The 15524-nt window shown below is 39.3% G+C and overlaps 1 protein-coding gene across 9 annotated transcripts in view; it reads right to left on the bottom strand.

Moving 5' to 3' along the window:
* Positions 1-15524, bottom strand: part of LOC115442956 (inositol 1,4,5-trisphosphate receptor) — a gene marked incomplete at its 5' end in the record, with an annotated part of 46913 nt that overhangs the window by 12417 nt on the left and 18972 nt on the right. For 7 of the 9 annotated variants that reach the window (XM_037438806.1, XM_037438812.1, XM_037438827.1 and 4 more), the window contains 21 exon segments: positions 284-476; positions 1181-1318; positions 1447-1545; positions 1910-2139; positions 2715-2895; positions 3422-3564; positions 3882-4004; positions 4738-4867; positions 5116-5207; positions 5557-5697; positions 8596-8704; positions 9207-9318; positions 9769-9959; positions 10483-10625; positions 10942-11062; positions 12270-12415; positions 12967-13117; positions 13562-13697; positions 14184-14299; positions 14805-15008; positions 15309-15446. In XM_037438806.1, coding sequence (XP_037294703.1) covers positions 284-476; positions 1181-1318; positions 1447-1545; positions 1910-2139; positions 2715-2895; positions 3422-3564; positions 3882-4004; positions 4738-4867; positions 5116-5207; positions 5557-5697; positions 8596-8704; positions 9207-9318; positions 9769-9959; positions 10483-10625; positions 10942-11062; positions 12270-12415; positions 12967-13117; positions 13562-13697; positions 14184-14299; positions 14805-15008; positions 15309-15446 — 3037 coding nt within the window. 9 annotated transcript variants of the gene reach the window in all.

Raw genomic sequence — 15524 nt, 5'->3', positions numbered from 1 at the left:
GAAGAAATAAACGATTTTTAATACGGATACAAAAGTTTAAAGGCGGTTTATAATTGAATTTGTTCAACTACTTTTGTTGGTTACTTTACCCGCAATATCTCTTTCTAGCACCAAACAACGTACACTCATTAGTATAGTTCCAGCACTGTTGTATTCCTCTCTGAAGGAAATGGTAGCCAGCGTAAGTTTCAAAACACAGCTCTTTGTTTCTAATTAAAAATTTGGATCCAGTTTCCGACATTTTTTAACAGTGTACACTGAATTATATATTAATATGTCTCACCGCGTAACTTCTTCTGCCACTTCATTTCGTGGAAGAGGTTGTCCAGCCGCGAGAAGAAGTCGGCGACCTTGCTGCCCTGGTCGTCCCTCTCGGCGCTCTGCAGCACTCTGTGCTTACTATCGGACGGCAGATATTCGCAGATCTCAGGGATCGGGAACACTATCTGCTCCATGCTGCGATCCGTTCGAACTATCTGCGAAACGTATTTGACATCGTTACGAAATGATTTAGGTATCGATATTGCACTTTGTCTAATAATTTTTTAAATAGAGGTATCGATACCGGAATGCATACTCGATGTTTTATTCTTCATTATTTAATCTATATATTCTGACGCGATACTAAATAAGTATCGATTTGGGAAATATAACTGGCGGGCGCGGCTCGCACCAGCGCCGCCAGCTCCTTGTTGTGTACGAGTAGTGTAGTGTAGTGTAGTGTAGTGCAGTGGTAGTGTACCTCTATCTGCGCCGTGTGAGTCCGGTAGTACTGCAGCGCGTGCGCGTGCGGGCCGGCGGGCGCGGCTCGCACCAGCGCCGCCAGCTCCTTGTTGTGTACGAGTAGTGTAGTGTAGTGTAGTGTAGTGTAGTGCAGTGGTAGTGTACCTCTATCTGCGCCGTGTGAGTCCGGTAGTACTGCAGCGCGTGCGCGTGCGGGCCGGCGGGCGCGGCTCGCACCAGCGCCGCCAGCTCCTTGTTGTGTACGAGTAGTGTAGTGTAGTGTAGTGTAGTGTAGTGCAGTGGTAGTGTACCTCTATCTGCGCCGTGTGAGTCCGGTAGTACTGCAGCGCGTGCGCGTGCGGGCCGGCGGGCGCGGCTCGCACCAGCGCCGCCAGCTCCTTGTTGTGTACGAGTAGTGTAGTGTAGTGTAGTGTAGTGTAGTGCAGTGGTAGTGTACCTCTATCTGCGCCGTGTGAGTCCGGTAGTACTGCAGCGCGTGCGCGTGCGGGCCGGCGGGCGCGGCTCGCACCAGCGCCGCCAGCTCCTTGTTGTGTGCGGCAAGCTGGTGGCACAGGATGTAGATGTTGTGGCCCACCTGCACAACACACGACATACTCAAATCAACAAGTAAAGAAAAAAAAAATCACATTATTTAAGCCATACAGATAACTTTACGCTGCAGTTCCTATACACTAAATAATAGTGTTGTGACATGGCACTCACTTCCTTGGGCGAGACGCCTTGCACGGGCGAGTCGTCGTCGCACTCCGAGTCCGCGTCTGCGCCCTGCTCCTGATGGAAGGCTGAACACGCAACATCAACCTGCACCACACACAAACAATTCGACTGTGTTATGTAGAAATAATCCAACCTACAAAGTGGACTATTAAGTATTGAATCCCTGTAATCACGGAAGCCTCTACTGGAAGGTTAAAGCGTCTACCCCATAGGCCTAGTGGAGTTAGCAGACGTCACACTTTCCTAATTCTTACAGGGTAAGTTAATTTTGCAAAACTGATTTGCTCAATTAGATAAATCATATGAAAGTTAATACTAATTTATTTGAGCTAAGAATTAATTTTAAATTCCGGTCTTAACATACCGATTATGTTCGGCAGCCATTTATACCCATGCGTAGACAACTTCATGACGGAAATATATGCATACATAATATTGTACAACTCACCAGCTGTTTCGGATTCATATTATACAATATCCTCTCGGCGTTATTCTCGGAGTCGTTCCTGGACTCCATGATCGCGAGCAGCAGTTTGGACGCGTTGTTCTTCAGCTCCAGGACGAGGTCCATGCGCGTCTTGCCGAGCGGGTTTATGTCGTTCAATATCAACGCCGTTATTATGTCGAGCCCGTTGCTTTCGTGCGTTGCTATGCAGTTCTGGTTCTCGTGGCACGGGCCTGTGGAAAATAGACTTTACTACGTGGTAATATCGATGTAAATACGGTGGTTAAATCGAGTTATTATGGTACTACTAGCTTTTGCTCGCGGGTACGCCGGCGTGAAGTAGTTTTCCAGGATAAAACTCCCGCTATATATTTTCGCGGGATAGAAAATAGCCTTCCCAGGGTCTTAAACTATCCTCATACCCAATTTCATAAAAAGCCGTTCAATAGATTTTGAGAAAATCGATAATATACAGAGACAAAAAAGGGAACTTTATTGTAATAAGTATAGATAGATTTGCATATGTTTTAAAAAACGTAACAGAATTACATATTTCATCCTGCAAAGTCTCCATATTATGTTATTTAAATTGATGCTCAAATTGGTCAGTTATTAATCTTGCCTGGGTAATTACAGTAAACGGAACAAATGAGCACAGATAAACAGTGGTGAGGGCGAGATTACAAGCACATGTAAACCAATAGACCAAATCAATAGACAATGAATATCGTCTATCGCGCTGCAAGATGACGCGTTGGACGCCAAACTGACCACAGTGCTCTCGCCTCGTGATCCTACATATACCGACCTTGACAGTATTCAGTGAGGGTCTCCAGGGTCTGGTTGATGAGGGCCACGTTGCCCTCATTGATGTACAGGCCCAGAAGGCCGAGCCCACCGGTGGTCGAACCGCATATGCAGTCCAGAAACATCAGCGTTTCCGACACTAGGTTGTAGTTCGATTTGTTGTTTTGGTTTCGTAGTAGATTCTGTGAACAAAATATATGTCGACGGTAGTACAGGCGGGGTAGGCAGACATGAAATAATATAGATCTGTGACATCATTGTGTGTAGCTGTGCCCGCGGCTTTACCCACAAGATTTTTTAAAACCATGCGACCTCTTCAACAGTAATCGTTATATTTCACTCAATTTACATAAAACTGTAATGTAGTATTAACCTAAACCTTCTTCAAGAATTGCACTATCTCAAGTAAAAACCGTACAAAAATCCGTTCAGTAGATTTTGAGAAAATCACAACAGACAGAAAGCTTTTGGGCACTTTGTTTTATATGTATAGATTTCAGGACCTAGTAGGAGAAAATGAATATCCAATTTGATGATAGAGCCTAAATTAAGTAGAACAATTAACATTTATTCCATCCTAATCAACTTATTATAAGTATTGAGCTCTGTTGATGCCACTCATCAACCACAGTAGAGCCACAGCTGAACATAGGAACCTAATGATACTTCTATCTGTCTACATTATGCTTATTATCTTTTTCCACATACCTGTAAGTCTGGGTTGTGGTTCTCGCACATGAGCTGCAGGAACCTGAGTATGGGTCGCATGACAGCCACCTTGGCCGGCAGCACGTCAGTACTGCCCGCTTCACGCTTTTTCTCAGCCATTATCTCTTCTAGAACTGTTGTGCCTTTGAAATATGTCAATATGTTAGTTGGGGGAAATTTGTCGATGAAATAATTATTTATAATCGATATTTATTATATCGATGTGGTACGTACTTTAATATATTTTTTGTGCAATCAAGCCTTTTCAAATAAATAATTCTATCGATTACATCTTAGATTTTTAGTATACTTCCAACATTAAATTTAACCGAAATTATCTAAAAAATATCGATATTATTTTCATAACTACACTTATTCAATTTATTAAAATTGCTCACACAATTACGACAGGCGCAATATTAAAAATCATACTCAATCATTATTATTAAGTATAACGTACCATGCGACATGGTGTGTATGTCTGAATACGCGTGCACCGCTGAGCCGCAAGCGTTGGAGACCTCGTCATCCATCTCCTCGCCCACCACCAGCGGCCCTGGCGCCGACTTGCCTGCAACACACTCTAATATACAGAGTTGAAGGCATGTAACATTATGTTATAAATGGAATTTATAATACAAACAATGTCCATCTTTTATTTATTTAGCACTTCATATACATACAAATGTATACAGGCGGACAATGCTATAGGCATACTCTGCCAGTCAACCTTAGAGTGATGCAGAGGTAAACATGGTAGGTGCATGAAAGGCAAGTTAAAAATTCAAAATATTTTATAATAATTAAATTAATCTTTTCAATCTTAAAAACATCAAAGACCTCGCCAGATAGAGAACGTGGAGGGGTAGCTGTTCACGTCGCGTTTCGATTGCGTGCTTTGGCGCGGTTCGATACGCATGCGATTAATAGGCGACGTGAATGTCACACTCAGTAACGCGTTCTCTCTGGTGAGGTCTTTTGGAATTGATTCTCGCGGTTTAATACAGTCAAAAGCGTTAGCATTTTTTATACCATTAATAAGTATATGTAACGGCTCCATTTGTGTAATAGTTTTCGAGAATAAATATATTTTCGTAACCTATATGTTATTCTCGAATATGATCTATATGCTTACCAAATTCTATCGAAATCTGTAGTGTAGTTTCTGCGTTAAATTCTTATTTTTTTTTCAATTTCTGAATTTATGATGTCAAAACCACGTATAACCAAAAAATATATTTAATTTTACACATTTAGGTGTAATCACTTCGCCTAAAATAAAATATTGTATTTAGGAGTGTTTAGAATACACTCACCGTCGACAGAAGGCTGTTTCTGTTTCTCGGAGTGGCTGGAGCGCTGTTTCTCGGTACCGGCGGCGGTGGTGCTGCTGGCCGCCAGCGAGCGGATCTCCTGCTGGGCCTCGCGCATCTTGTCGTAGAACACCTGGACGAAATTTGTGAGCACATACTGAAGATTTATTGGTAGATAGATTACAATAATGTTCAAACCATGGTTTCAACAGGCCGGCATAATTGTGTCGACTGGCGAGGGATAAACATCTTTTTTAATCGACACTCTATGTGAAGGCCACTTCGTTTAACATGAGGTGCAGTAAGGCATATTGTCGTGGCCATACAAAAAATAATTCTTCTATAACTAAAGTACTATATTAACACAAACATATAACTTACTTTGAGGAAGGCTTGAGATATCTCGCCATTTTGCAATTTAGTGAAAATGCTGTGCTGAATTATTGGATTTCCGCCTTCCAGAAGAGCGATACCTGACGAATATATTAGCAAATTCAATAAATCTAAACATAATATAAATTTTCTACTTGATTTTTATTATTTACTCGCCGAAGCTTCGTACGGTAAGCACTATTTATCTATAATCAAATGAATTCTGGTCCTCCGTTCGCCACCAAATTTCTTAAGATCACCTGTTGGGCTAATCTAAAACTTGCCATAAAATCGCTCCAGTTGTTTAAGAAGTCGATAGGGGACATACATACACATTTATATATGCAGAGAGCTAGATAATTTGTTTTCTTTTTAATAATATCATGGTGTGTGTATTTGTGACATATAATTTTTTTTACAAGTTATTATAAAATCGGTTTCCTCTCTTACCAAGTTGTATTGCCTCTAGGAATATGGCGGGTCGATTGGTGCTCTTGATGACCAGCTCCACGACTAGGTCGGAAGCGCCTTCCTTGTCCAGGTGTGCCTGTACTTGCGCCAGGGTCTGACCGGTGCGCATCAGCACTTTTGCTGCACGGGATATGGACATAGATATAGAAAAACAGAAGCAATTTTTGTATGCCTTTATGTAATTGAGGAATTCAAGATTTTCAAAGGGATATCTGCCAACCGGCACTAGGCCAGTGTGGTGGACTAAAACATAAATCCTCGCAATAGTAGAGAAGGCTCGTGACCAGCAGTGGGACAGGAAATAATAAGGGTAGAAGTTAAGCGAGAGGAGAATAAGAACAATTATAAAACATTTCAAAAGTCTGACAATCTGGAAGTAATAAGTGCAAGGAAAGGGTACTTAAATATTTCTGACACTAGCATATTTTCTAATGCTCTGCTGCGATGCTTTACTGTATCAAATGGAATATACCGGAGATAAGTAACATTTATACAAAAAATCCTTCATTTTTAACACTTATTTGAGCATGTTTTAGATGCAACATAGCTATATATATCATATTTATCTTTGTGGAATAGATCGAGTTAGCATTGAGAATCTGAAAATTGCAAAAGGGAGTTCGTACGAAATATCAACGGGGCAAATTAATTATTGAAAACTGTACTGTGGCAACTCCGCACATAAAAATGGGATAAGATATATAGAAATCAAAAATACTGATAAATAATATTATGATCCGAATGGCGAGCGAGGTAGTGAGTGAAGTATTGATAAAAAAGCTTTGGAAACATAGGCTAGCATTCTATCTAAATATAATTATAAATGGGTATATAAAATCAAATGAACACATTTAATTAACGATAAAAAAAAATAATTATTGCGGGTGATATTAAAAAAAATAACAAAACTAATTGCTAAATAATACGACCAAACTATACTGGTCTATAATCAAAAACCTTAGGCAGGCGAGATCTAGAGTGAACAAAAAAACGCATGGAGGCCTATGCTGCATAGTGAATATTATACAGGGTGCTTCAATAAAAGTGTTATAGTGTTAAGTGTTATATTTTGGCAGCAAAAAGTGAAAATAGTAAGATATTTTTATTGTGTTAAAGTTATATTTGTTGTGTAAATGTTGGGGTATTATAATTTATACCATAGTAAAATATTTTAATAGCATAAATTAGGTCTCTGGCACATTTATGGGTTGAACTGACGTAATTAATTTTATTTTGATTTTCAGTAATAACGAGAAGTTAGATTCATTTTTACGCAACTAAAACTCCCAATATTTCTTCTCGTTTACATAACATTGTCTTCATTTATTATTAAAAAAAAAAAAACACAGATATTGAAGCACCCTATATACCTCACAAAAAGAAACCACAAAACGCGACAACACAAACGTGTGTACACGCACCTGTCTTCAGCTGATGCGGATGTGAGTCTGCGTCGCATGCGATGTTGTGGAAAATACAAAACATCGGTATTGCTACGCCGCTAAACTATATGTTACGGTGATACTATATTGACACTCGTATTCACAAACAATACTACGAGGAAGCACAGTATGAACTAACGCATCGTGTCGGCAATTTCATAGTATTTCTTTGACTGATTAGCTGTGTTTCTCTGACACCCAAGTAATGTTTTTTTTTATTGCTTTGAGTGATGGAACGAGTTTGTCGTTCGCCTGATGGTAAGAGATACGATTGCTCATAAACAGTAGTAACACCAACACTTTGAATTACAAAGTATTGTTTGGTATTCCACTGCGCTCGCCATCCTGAGACATGAGATATTAAGTCTTATTATGTCCAGTAGTTACACTGGTTACAATGTCCTTCAAACTGGAACACAACAGTGACTACACACTGCTATTTGGCAGAAATAGACATTGCGGTGGTACCTACCCAGGCGGACTCTCATATATGAGAGCTACCATAAGTAATGTATCTTAAAATTAGCAATATGATATCACATTTCCCTTATGCCTACACAATAGTCGCTGTCATTTATATATTTATTATTATGTTAAATGTAATAAGAAACAAGCTAAGGAACGTTTGTGAATACGGGCTTTAATGTTGTTATTACTTATATGTTTAACACGGATTAGACATTATCAGAGGCACGAGTATTGAGCACACTCGTGATTGGTCGGTTTAAGGACCAACGCTTCACGCGATTGGTTCTTCAGTCAATGCTCGATGTCGATTGGCTGACGTGTGCCATCCGGTTACACTTTGGTTAAATTTGTACATAGCTCACCCCCACCACTATTCTGTGCTCATGACTCGTGCTGTTTACTGTAACTATTTTATTTTGCTTTTATTATTTTATTATTGAATTCAAATTATTTTAACCACACATATGCGTAAAGTAAATTTTATGTTAAATTGTTTAGATATCTTCTTTTGAGTTAAAACTTAATCTCATTAGTGTCGATGCATGTCATTGTAATATAAACTTTAAATAAGCTTAATTTTGTGTGTAAATTAAAGCAAGATAAAATACCTTTCTACAATATGTGACTAAACATGATCGTCAACTCGTCTGAAATGTATCTAGCTCACGCACGTCAAGCTATATGTGCGCACGCTCATGATTACGTACTGGTGGTGTAACGGGTCGACAATTCTTTCTTAATAATAATGGATTGTAGTTTTTGTTGAAGGATATTTATGGACCGCTCGCATTTCACTACAATGCAACAGCAACGTAAATTCTTCACCTTGATTGTCTGTTAGATAATCGTAGTATCCAAGTTAAACTTGACTTAACTAACTTATAGCTAAATTCAACCTTGCTCTACCAAACAGTCTATTATTTAGACTAGGTCTTTTCAGAAAACAAAATTACATAATTTAACAAGTTATTTTCACATACTAGGTTAAATATATTCCTGTCTGCACATCCGCCTATCCGTATTCAGTCTAAATCCGTTACACCGCCAGCATATCTATTACCTAACTATTATAATCTACGTGTTATCTATCTATGCGAACTGCACTTACCGCCAGGTCCGTGGGTGACTGCTATCGACGGCGGGGGCGGCTGTATCTTCGGCTCGGATTTACGGTTGATGAAGTATTGTGATAGGAGTTTGTTGCGCAGTTGATTGCCCTGGTGGGAATGACAAAAGATGTAAGAGCAACATTGTTAAAACAGATATATGTGGAGAGGTATCTCTTAATGGTAATCTGTTAGATTTAATCGAATAAGAAACAAAATAGCAATTAAACAAACGTCTAATATAAATTTTCCGTAACATTTTGTTCAAGATTGTATTTATCGAGAATCATTGGCGACATTTTTTATTAGTCACAAGAATAAGTAATGACGTAACAGTACTTATTCTGTATCGACATTGTTTGATTGTGCCCTACCCCTTTTTTCCCTCTACAAACAATGTAAAGCACTTGATTTGCTTTCTATTGTAACGACTAGGTTAAATTAAAAAAAAAATGTAAATTCTATTTCGAATATTCGGAGTCCATTCATTTATGCCACGAACCTAAATTTAAAATAAGTCTAAATCAGCACCAAGCCATAACACATTTTATTTACCAAAAACTAAGTATATAGTTGTAAGTGTATAAATTCAGCTACGTATATTTTTTTTTACCTTTTCACCGTATTCAGGATCGACGGCCATCATCTCCCTCAAAGTACGCAACACTTTAACGCACAACTTTTCTTCTTTCTCTTCTAGAAGTTTCTCCGTGTGGCGGATAAGTCTACGGAGTAAAATAAAAATCATATCTGTATTATATTTTGTGGAATACAGCTTCCATGAGATCTTATTAATAAATGCGGGAAATTATATAAAAAACAGTTACCATAGAATTTATATCCAAGAAAAGAGTTTTTTTTTTTTTATATCTGTTGTTTAATTCTAATAATACTGAAAAAGGAATTCGCAGACATCATCGATAAAAAAAAAAAAAAAGTATAATTGTAAAATGTAGGTAGATATTGTTACTTTGACTTTGCGGATTACCAACACCTCAGTCCCCCCGTGATCATGAAAGCTGCAAAGTCTTCGAAACGTTGAGAGAAAATTAAAATATGAAAATCGCGATGAAATCCGATTTTTTTTTTAAATTTTAACAAATCACTATAATTTTTTGAATCTATACATCCCTATTACACTAATAAATTCCAGGAATAATTAGTTAACATAATACCTGGATATAAATATGCCGCTGGTGTCGGGCTGGCCTATCTCCCCGGAGCTGGTGAAGAGGAGATGCGGCTTGTAGAGGATGTCGACGAGCAGCGACTGTTCCGCCTGCAGCAGCGGCCGGAGCTGCTCCTCCAGGAGCGCCACTATCTCCTGCAGGCCTTCCATCACAGATCTGTCGTTTTGCAGGTTCGACTGGGGGATACATATTGTGCGTGATTATTGGGGAGGAAGCCTGTGGATTGTAAACTAAAAAAAACCAGCCTCTTTTAATAAACGATTCGAATCTTAATCTTCGTCCCATCTCGAGAATAAACCGATTAAAAGAAGTCGTATGTAACCATGTCAAAAATCTTTCGCTTTGATTGGTCCATTACAATACAGATAATGGAGCAATTGGAATAGTTTATGAAAACATTGGTAAATAAATTAAAACCAAACTGAATAGCCGCATTTTTTTTTTGTGGGGAATAAACACGTTATTGCTAGCACGACTGGGAGTGAGGGATGAGTGGAATGGTTATGTTGGTTTCACCGGTCTTACGGCCCAATGCCGACTGTCGGGAACTGACTAGACCTCTAACAATCAACCTGCTATATAAATACAATTGGAAGTTCTAACACGTTTGTAGTATTTTGTTCCGTCACAAATTTTTGATTCGAAAATTAGACCACAATATATTATAAGTTACAAAATTAAAAAAAAATACCAGCATACCTGAGAAGCCATCTTCTCCAATTTGGAGGTCTTGGATGCTAGCAGCCACTTGCTGGTCTGTCGGGACAATGCCGCAGCTTTCTCGAACACTGTCTGTATCTTGGCCTCCAGCTCTAAAGGTATTGCTATACTGCGCGATTTGGCTGTTGAAAATCGATAAAAAAATTTAATAGAAGATTTTATAATAAAAGCAAAATCTTGAGTTTTGTATTTGTTTTTTTTTTATACTGATATACAGCCGTTTTCGATAAACGATCTCAAACTTTAATCCGATTCCATTTGTCCCGAATAACTTTTTCACGCGAGTGGAGTCACAGGCATAAACCTAGTGTTGAGTAAAATAAAGTCGAAAGAAACTGTGGAACAATGAGGGACACAATAATCCAATGTATGCAGACTATAAATATCAAAATATTGATGGAAAAACAAAGTTATAATTATAACAAATATTTAACTTACCAACTTCACTCAAAGTTCGTATGCATTTCTCTACATTCAGTTTTTGAGGGGGTGTGAGCCAGGGACACTGGTAGATTCCGAATGTCGTTTGTAACAGCTTCACGAATATCGACTGTCGAGTCTGCGGGATAAAGTTTATATTTCAATATAATGTCTCATATGTCTTATAAAATTATATAATGAATATTTAGTTTAACATTATTTATTCGATATTTATAATAATACTTACGAGGTTCAGAGTCCGTGTGCAATAAAATATCAAAAAATAATTAAACATTTTATTATTTAACATGAATCAAGAGAGCACGCGTCATGCCTTTATTGCCGCTGACAAAAAAATTGTTACTTTCAACGTTACTACTACATAGAAAGCGCAGTTTTGTGTCACACGAATCTGCCAAATACAACAGTATTTTTTTAAATGCGCATGAGTTTATTTTTTGGCAGAAATTAAAGATCAATCGCCGCATTCCTTATATTTGTCTAAGAATTGACTATATAATTGGCATACCAAATACTTTTTAAATATTGACGGTTGAAAGGCTAATAGGGTACCGGGCTCATTTTTGTTCTTTACTATTATCAAATATTTACATAATATAAATTATAACACAGAAAGAATTATTAAAATCCGGTAAAAAATCAACAAGTTATAAGTCTTTGAATTTCGGTAGAAAGGGTAATTTACAAGAAACAGAAAAGAGACGAAATACCCACACGTGACGTCATCGGGAATTCCGACGCGGGCTAAAGAAAGAGATGAAGCGATATCCCCACATCGCGCCCAATTCTGTACATTACAATATTTTAAATATGAATTGCTCGCTCATTTTTTAACCAATATTTATGCAGTTTTCGCAGCAGTGCTTCTTTTTCGTATTATTAACCATTACATATAGAATAATGTACAAAATCAAGCATCGGTCGGTCCCCTATTGTCTTAATCGACATTATTTTTCGACAAAAATTAACTAGGTTAAAAAAAAACATAGAAAATGGTGATGATTTTATGACACAATTGAAAGAAATTTAGTGTCGCAAAATGTCGCTTGAGTCAACTTTTAAACCGTTGATATGTATGTTCTGGATTTCCATGGGCTTGGAATGGAGCATGGATTTCCATGGATTCTCATGGAAATCCTTAGAGGAGGCCTTTGTCGTAGGACAAGCTGTTGCAAAAAGAAACCGATTGCCGATATTAAGTAATAGTATTGTCAAAAATAGTTATATAAATAAGTAATAAGTTATAAGATACCTATTGCAATTAGCAACAGCAATGAAGGGTTATTTTATTTATTTATTTTATTTTATGTATGTTCTATACTGACCTGCACGGTAGTACTCTGGTCACTAAACGGCGAGTTGAAGAACGTGCAAATGGTGTGCATGAGTACGTCCGTCACGTAGTTGACCCACGCCTTGTGCGAGCTGCTAGGGGACCACTTGTGAGACGATGACGCGCCTTCACTCGCCCCTGGGGACGGAACAACTAACACTGTTGGTATGGTAGTCATATCCGCCTAAGGACCATAAGGCGTAATCGCCACAGTGACCCATATTAATGAGTCTCGGGATATTTTTTTTTTATTGTGAATAATGAGATGAGCTTGCCGTCCACCTGGTGGTAAGCGATACGACCGTCCATAAACAGTAGAAACACCATCCAACACCTTGAATTACAAAGTATTGTTTGGTATTCCACCGCGCTCACCATCCTGAGACATGCGGTGTTAAGTCTTATGTCCAGTAGTTACCCTGGCCACAATGTCTTTCAAACCGGAACACAACAGTGACTACACGCTGCTGCTTGGCGGTAGTAATAGACATTGTGGTGGCACCTACCCAGGCGGACTCTCACATATGAGAGACCTACCAGTGACTTACTTATCAGTACAATTGTGTCGGTTGGCGAGTGGCGAGCATCGTCAGTCAACACTCTATCTGAACCCCACTCCATTCGCCATTAAGTGTCGTTGGCTAGTTTCCCACGCCTGTATAACTGTCCGAGCAGTTGGTTTTACTCACAGGCGAGGTCGCTCTGGAGGATGGCGTTCATGTCCTCCAAGAAGGAGCGCTCGAACAGGTCCCACATGTAGTTGCTGCTATAAATCTCCTTCATCTCCACTTCGGTGTCGATGTAGCAGTGGTTCAGGAAGCCGACGTACGCTTCTTTCACCTGGAACCAAGAACTTCAGTTCACAAAGACTCCTACTATATTACTGTCTATTAAAATAGCTTGGTAGACCGATTTTCTTGGAGCAATTGATTGCACTGCTATAAAAATAAACAATACTATGAAAATATACAGCTGCATTTTCAAAAATTTAAGGATCTTCATAAATTAAAAAAGGGGTGGACGATAATCATCAAGAACGAAACAAAGAGAGAACGGACGCTACAAAAATTAATAAACAAGGTGTGAAAGGAACATAATCATAATCAAATATAAATCTAAGCTAAGCTGAAGAGATTGTTTGAATGCGTTAATCTCAGGAACTATTTAACCAATTTTGACCTGAGTGCTATAGGCTATTTTTCCAGGAAAATATTTATACCGAAAAGAATTTTTTCACACAGGTAGAGCCACTGGCACTAGCTTGTGGAACATAATCAGCCGTACCTCCGGTATGCAGTGCGAGTGCGTGATCATGGAGACGATGTCGTCGAGTGGCAGCAGCGAGTGGCACTTGATCTCCGTGTACACGTTCTTGCCCATCGTGCAGCAGGTCAGCAGCTTCACCAGCTGGATGTGGTACCTGGATTTAACACGATTTTGTTTATCGTAGGAATTCTGTGGAACTTTAGAAAGCTATATTACTTCTGAGTCCTATAGGCCAGCGGTCGGCAACAGTTTGGTAGGCAAGGACCACATTAACTAAAGGGGGGACATATGTATAACATTAAACCTAGAAACCCTGCCTTAAATGCGTTTACTCTTAATTTAATATATTTATTTTGATGTTTAAGCCTTATTACAAAACAGTCACGGGCCACAATCAGAACGTTCGCGGGCCGCATGTTGCCGACCGCTGCTATAGGTTATTTTTATCCCGGAATATATTTTTATATACCCGGGACTTTTTATCCAGAAAAATCATGACACGGGAGGAGCTGTCAGCAAAAGTTAGTGTTATTATAAAATTTTGTTGTATAACGCAAGCTGCTTTTTTATTAATTCATTGGTCCTTTAATATTTTCTGTTGGCCAAATTGATGAAAAAAAAAAATGATTGCAGAACTCACGTCAACGGCTCCGGCATCTCGCTGGTTGCTTTGTACTGCTTCATCATCTCTATGAAGTAGTTGAATGATACTTTGTCGTTGTAGAACACCAGCACGTCTTCGCCCGCATTCACCATCTACCAAAAAACAAGAGTAGGAATTGTGATCATGCTGTATATCAGGTGTGCCTGTAGCTCCAGCTATTTGGATTTTATTATATCTTTGTCTATAGTTCACGCGTTATGTGGACCAAGGCAAGCACCGAATGGTACCTGAAAACGAGCAAGGAATTACAGGCGGACATTAGCCATCGTGCTGAGAATGCATTATATTGCGAGAGTCCACCTGGGTAGCTACCACCGCAATGTCTATTTCTGCCGCCAAGCAGCAGTATGTAGTCACTGTTGTATTACGGTAAGAAGGACATTGAAGCCAGTATTACTACTGGACATAATAAGACTTAACATCTCATGTCTCAGGATGACGAGCGCAGTGGAATACCAACAATACTTTGTAATTTAAGGTGTTGGATGGTGTTTCTACTGCTTATGGGCTGTCATATTGCTTACCATCAGGCCATCGTCATTAAAAGCAATAAAAAAATAATGATTACATCCCGCCTTATCCTACTCTAGTGCATACCTCCTGCATGACAAGGTCCTGGCTGCGTCGGATGTACTGCGTGTCGGCATGCACGATGGTCTGCAGGAAGCGCAGGTAGGCGGGCCGGCGGCCGCGCGACTCGATGCAGTGCACGAAGTGACCCACCACCTTCTCATTGCCCTCGTGGGAGCACAGCGTCGGGTTGTCTTTGAATATCGCGCACACGGTTTGCGCTTCTCTTATCTGGAAATACAGATAAATTGAGTCACGAACGTCAGCATGAAAGGAAAATCAGCTTTATATATGTTTCTTGATAGTAACAAAATTAACTATTTGGCTGGTTGGTCGACATTTTTCTTGGGCTATAGTTAACCTAATATCAAGTGCTGTAAAGTCACTGCGGTGCCAGAGTAGAAAGGAAAACCACCTATATCAGGAGGTTGTAAAGTGACTGAAGTTGCAAAAAGTCTACCAACAGGTTTCCATTGTTGTTCCATGTTTCCATGTTAACCATCGACTCGTACAAATACTTTCATCCCTTACCCCAGCGTTGAGGAACAGGTCGAGATGTTTGTGCAGCAGCGCCTGGTTCTGCTGGTTGCCGTGGCAGAAGTTCTGCAGGAACTCGTGAGCCAGGGCTAGCAGCTCGTCCATCGCCGCGTCGTCTTCATCGTGAGGCACCTGCCATCAAGAAATTTTCTTTTATATTAACGACTTGCTATTGACAAGTTTAGCAGGCGAGACCAATAATTTTATAAA

Source organism: Manduca sexta, chromosome 3 (assembly GCF_014839805.1).
Source record: "Manduca sexta isolate Smith_Timp_Sample1 chromosome 3, JHU_Msex_v1.0, whole genome shotgun sequence".
Lineage (NCBI taxonomy): Eukaryota > Metazoa > Arthropoda > Insecta > Lepidoptera > Sphingidae > Manduca > Manduca sexta.
The sequence above is the reverse complement of the archived record's forward strand: the minus strand, read 5'-3'. Positions and strand labels throughout refer to the sequence as shown.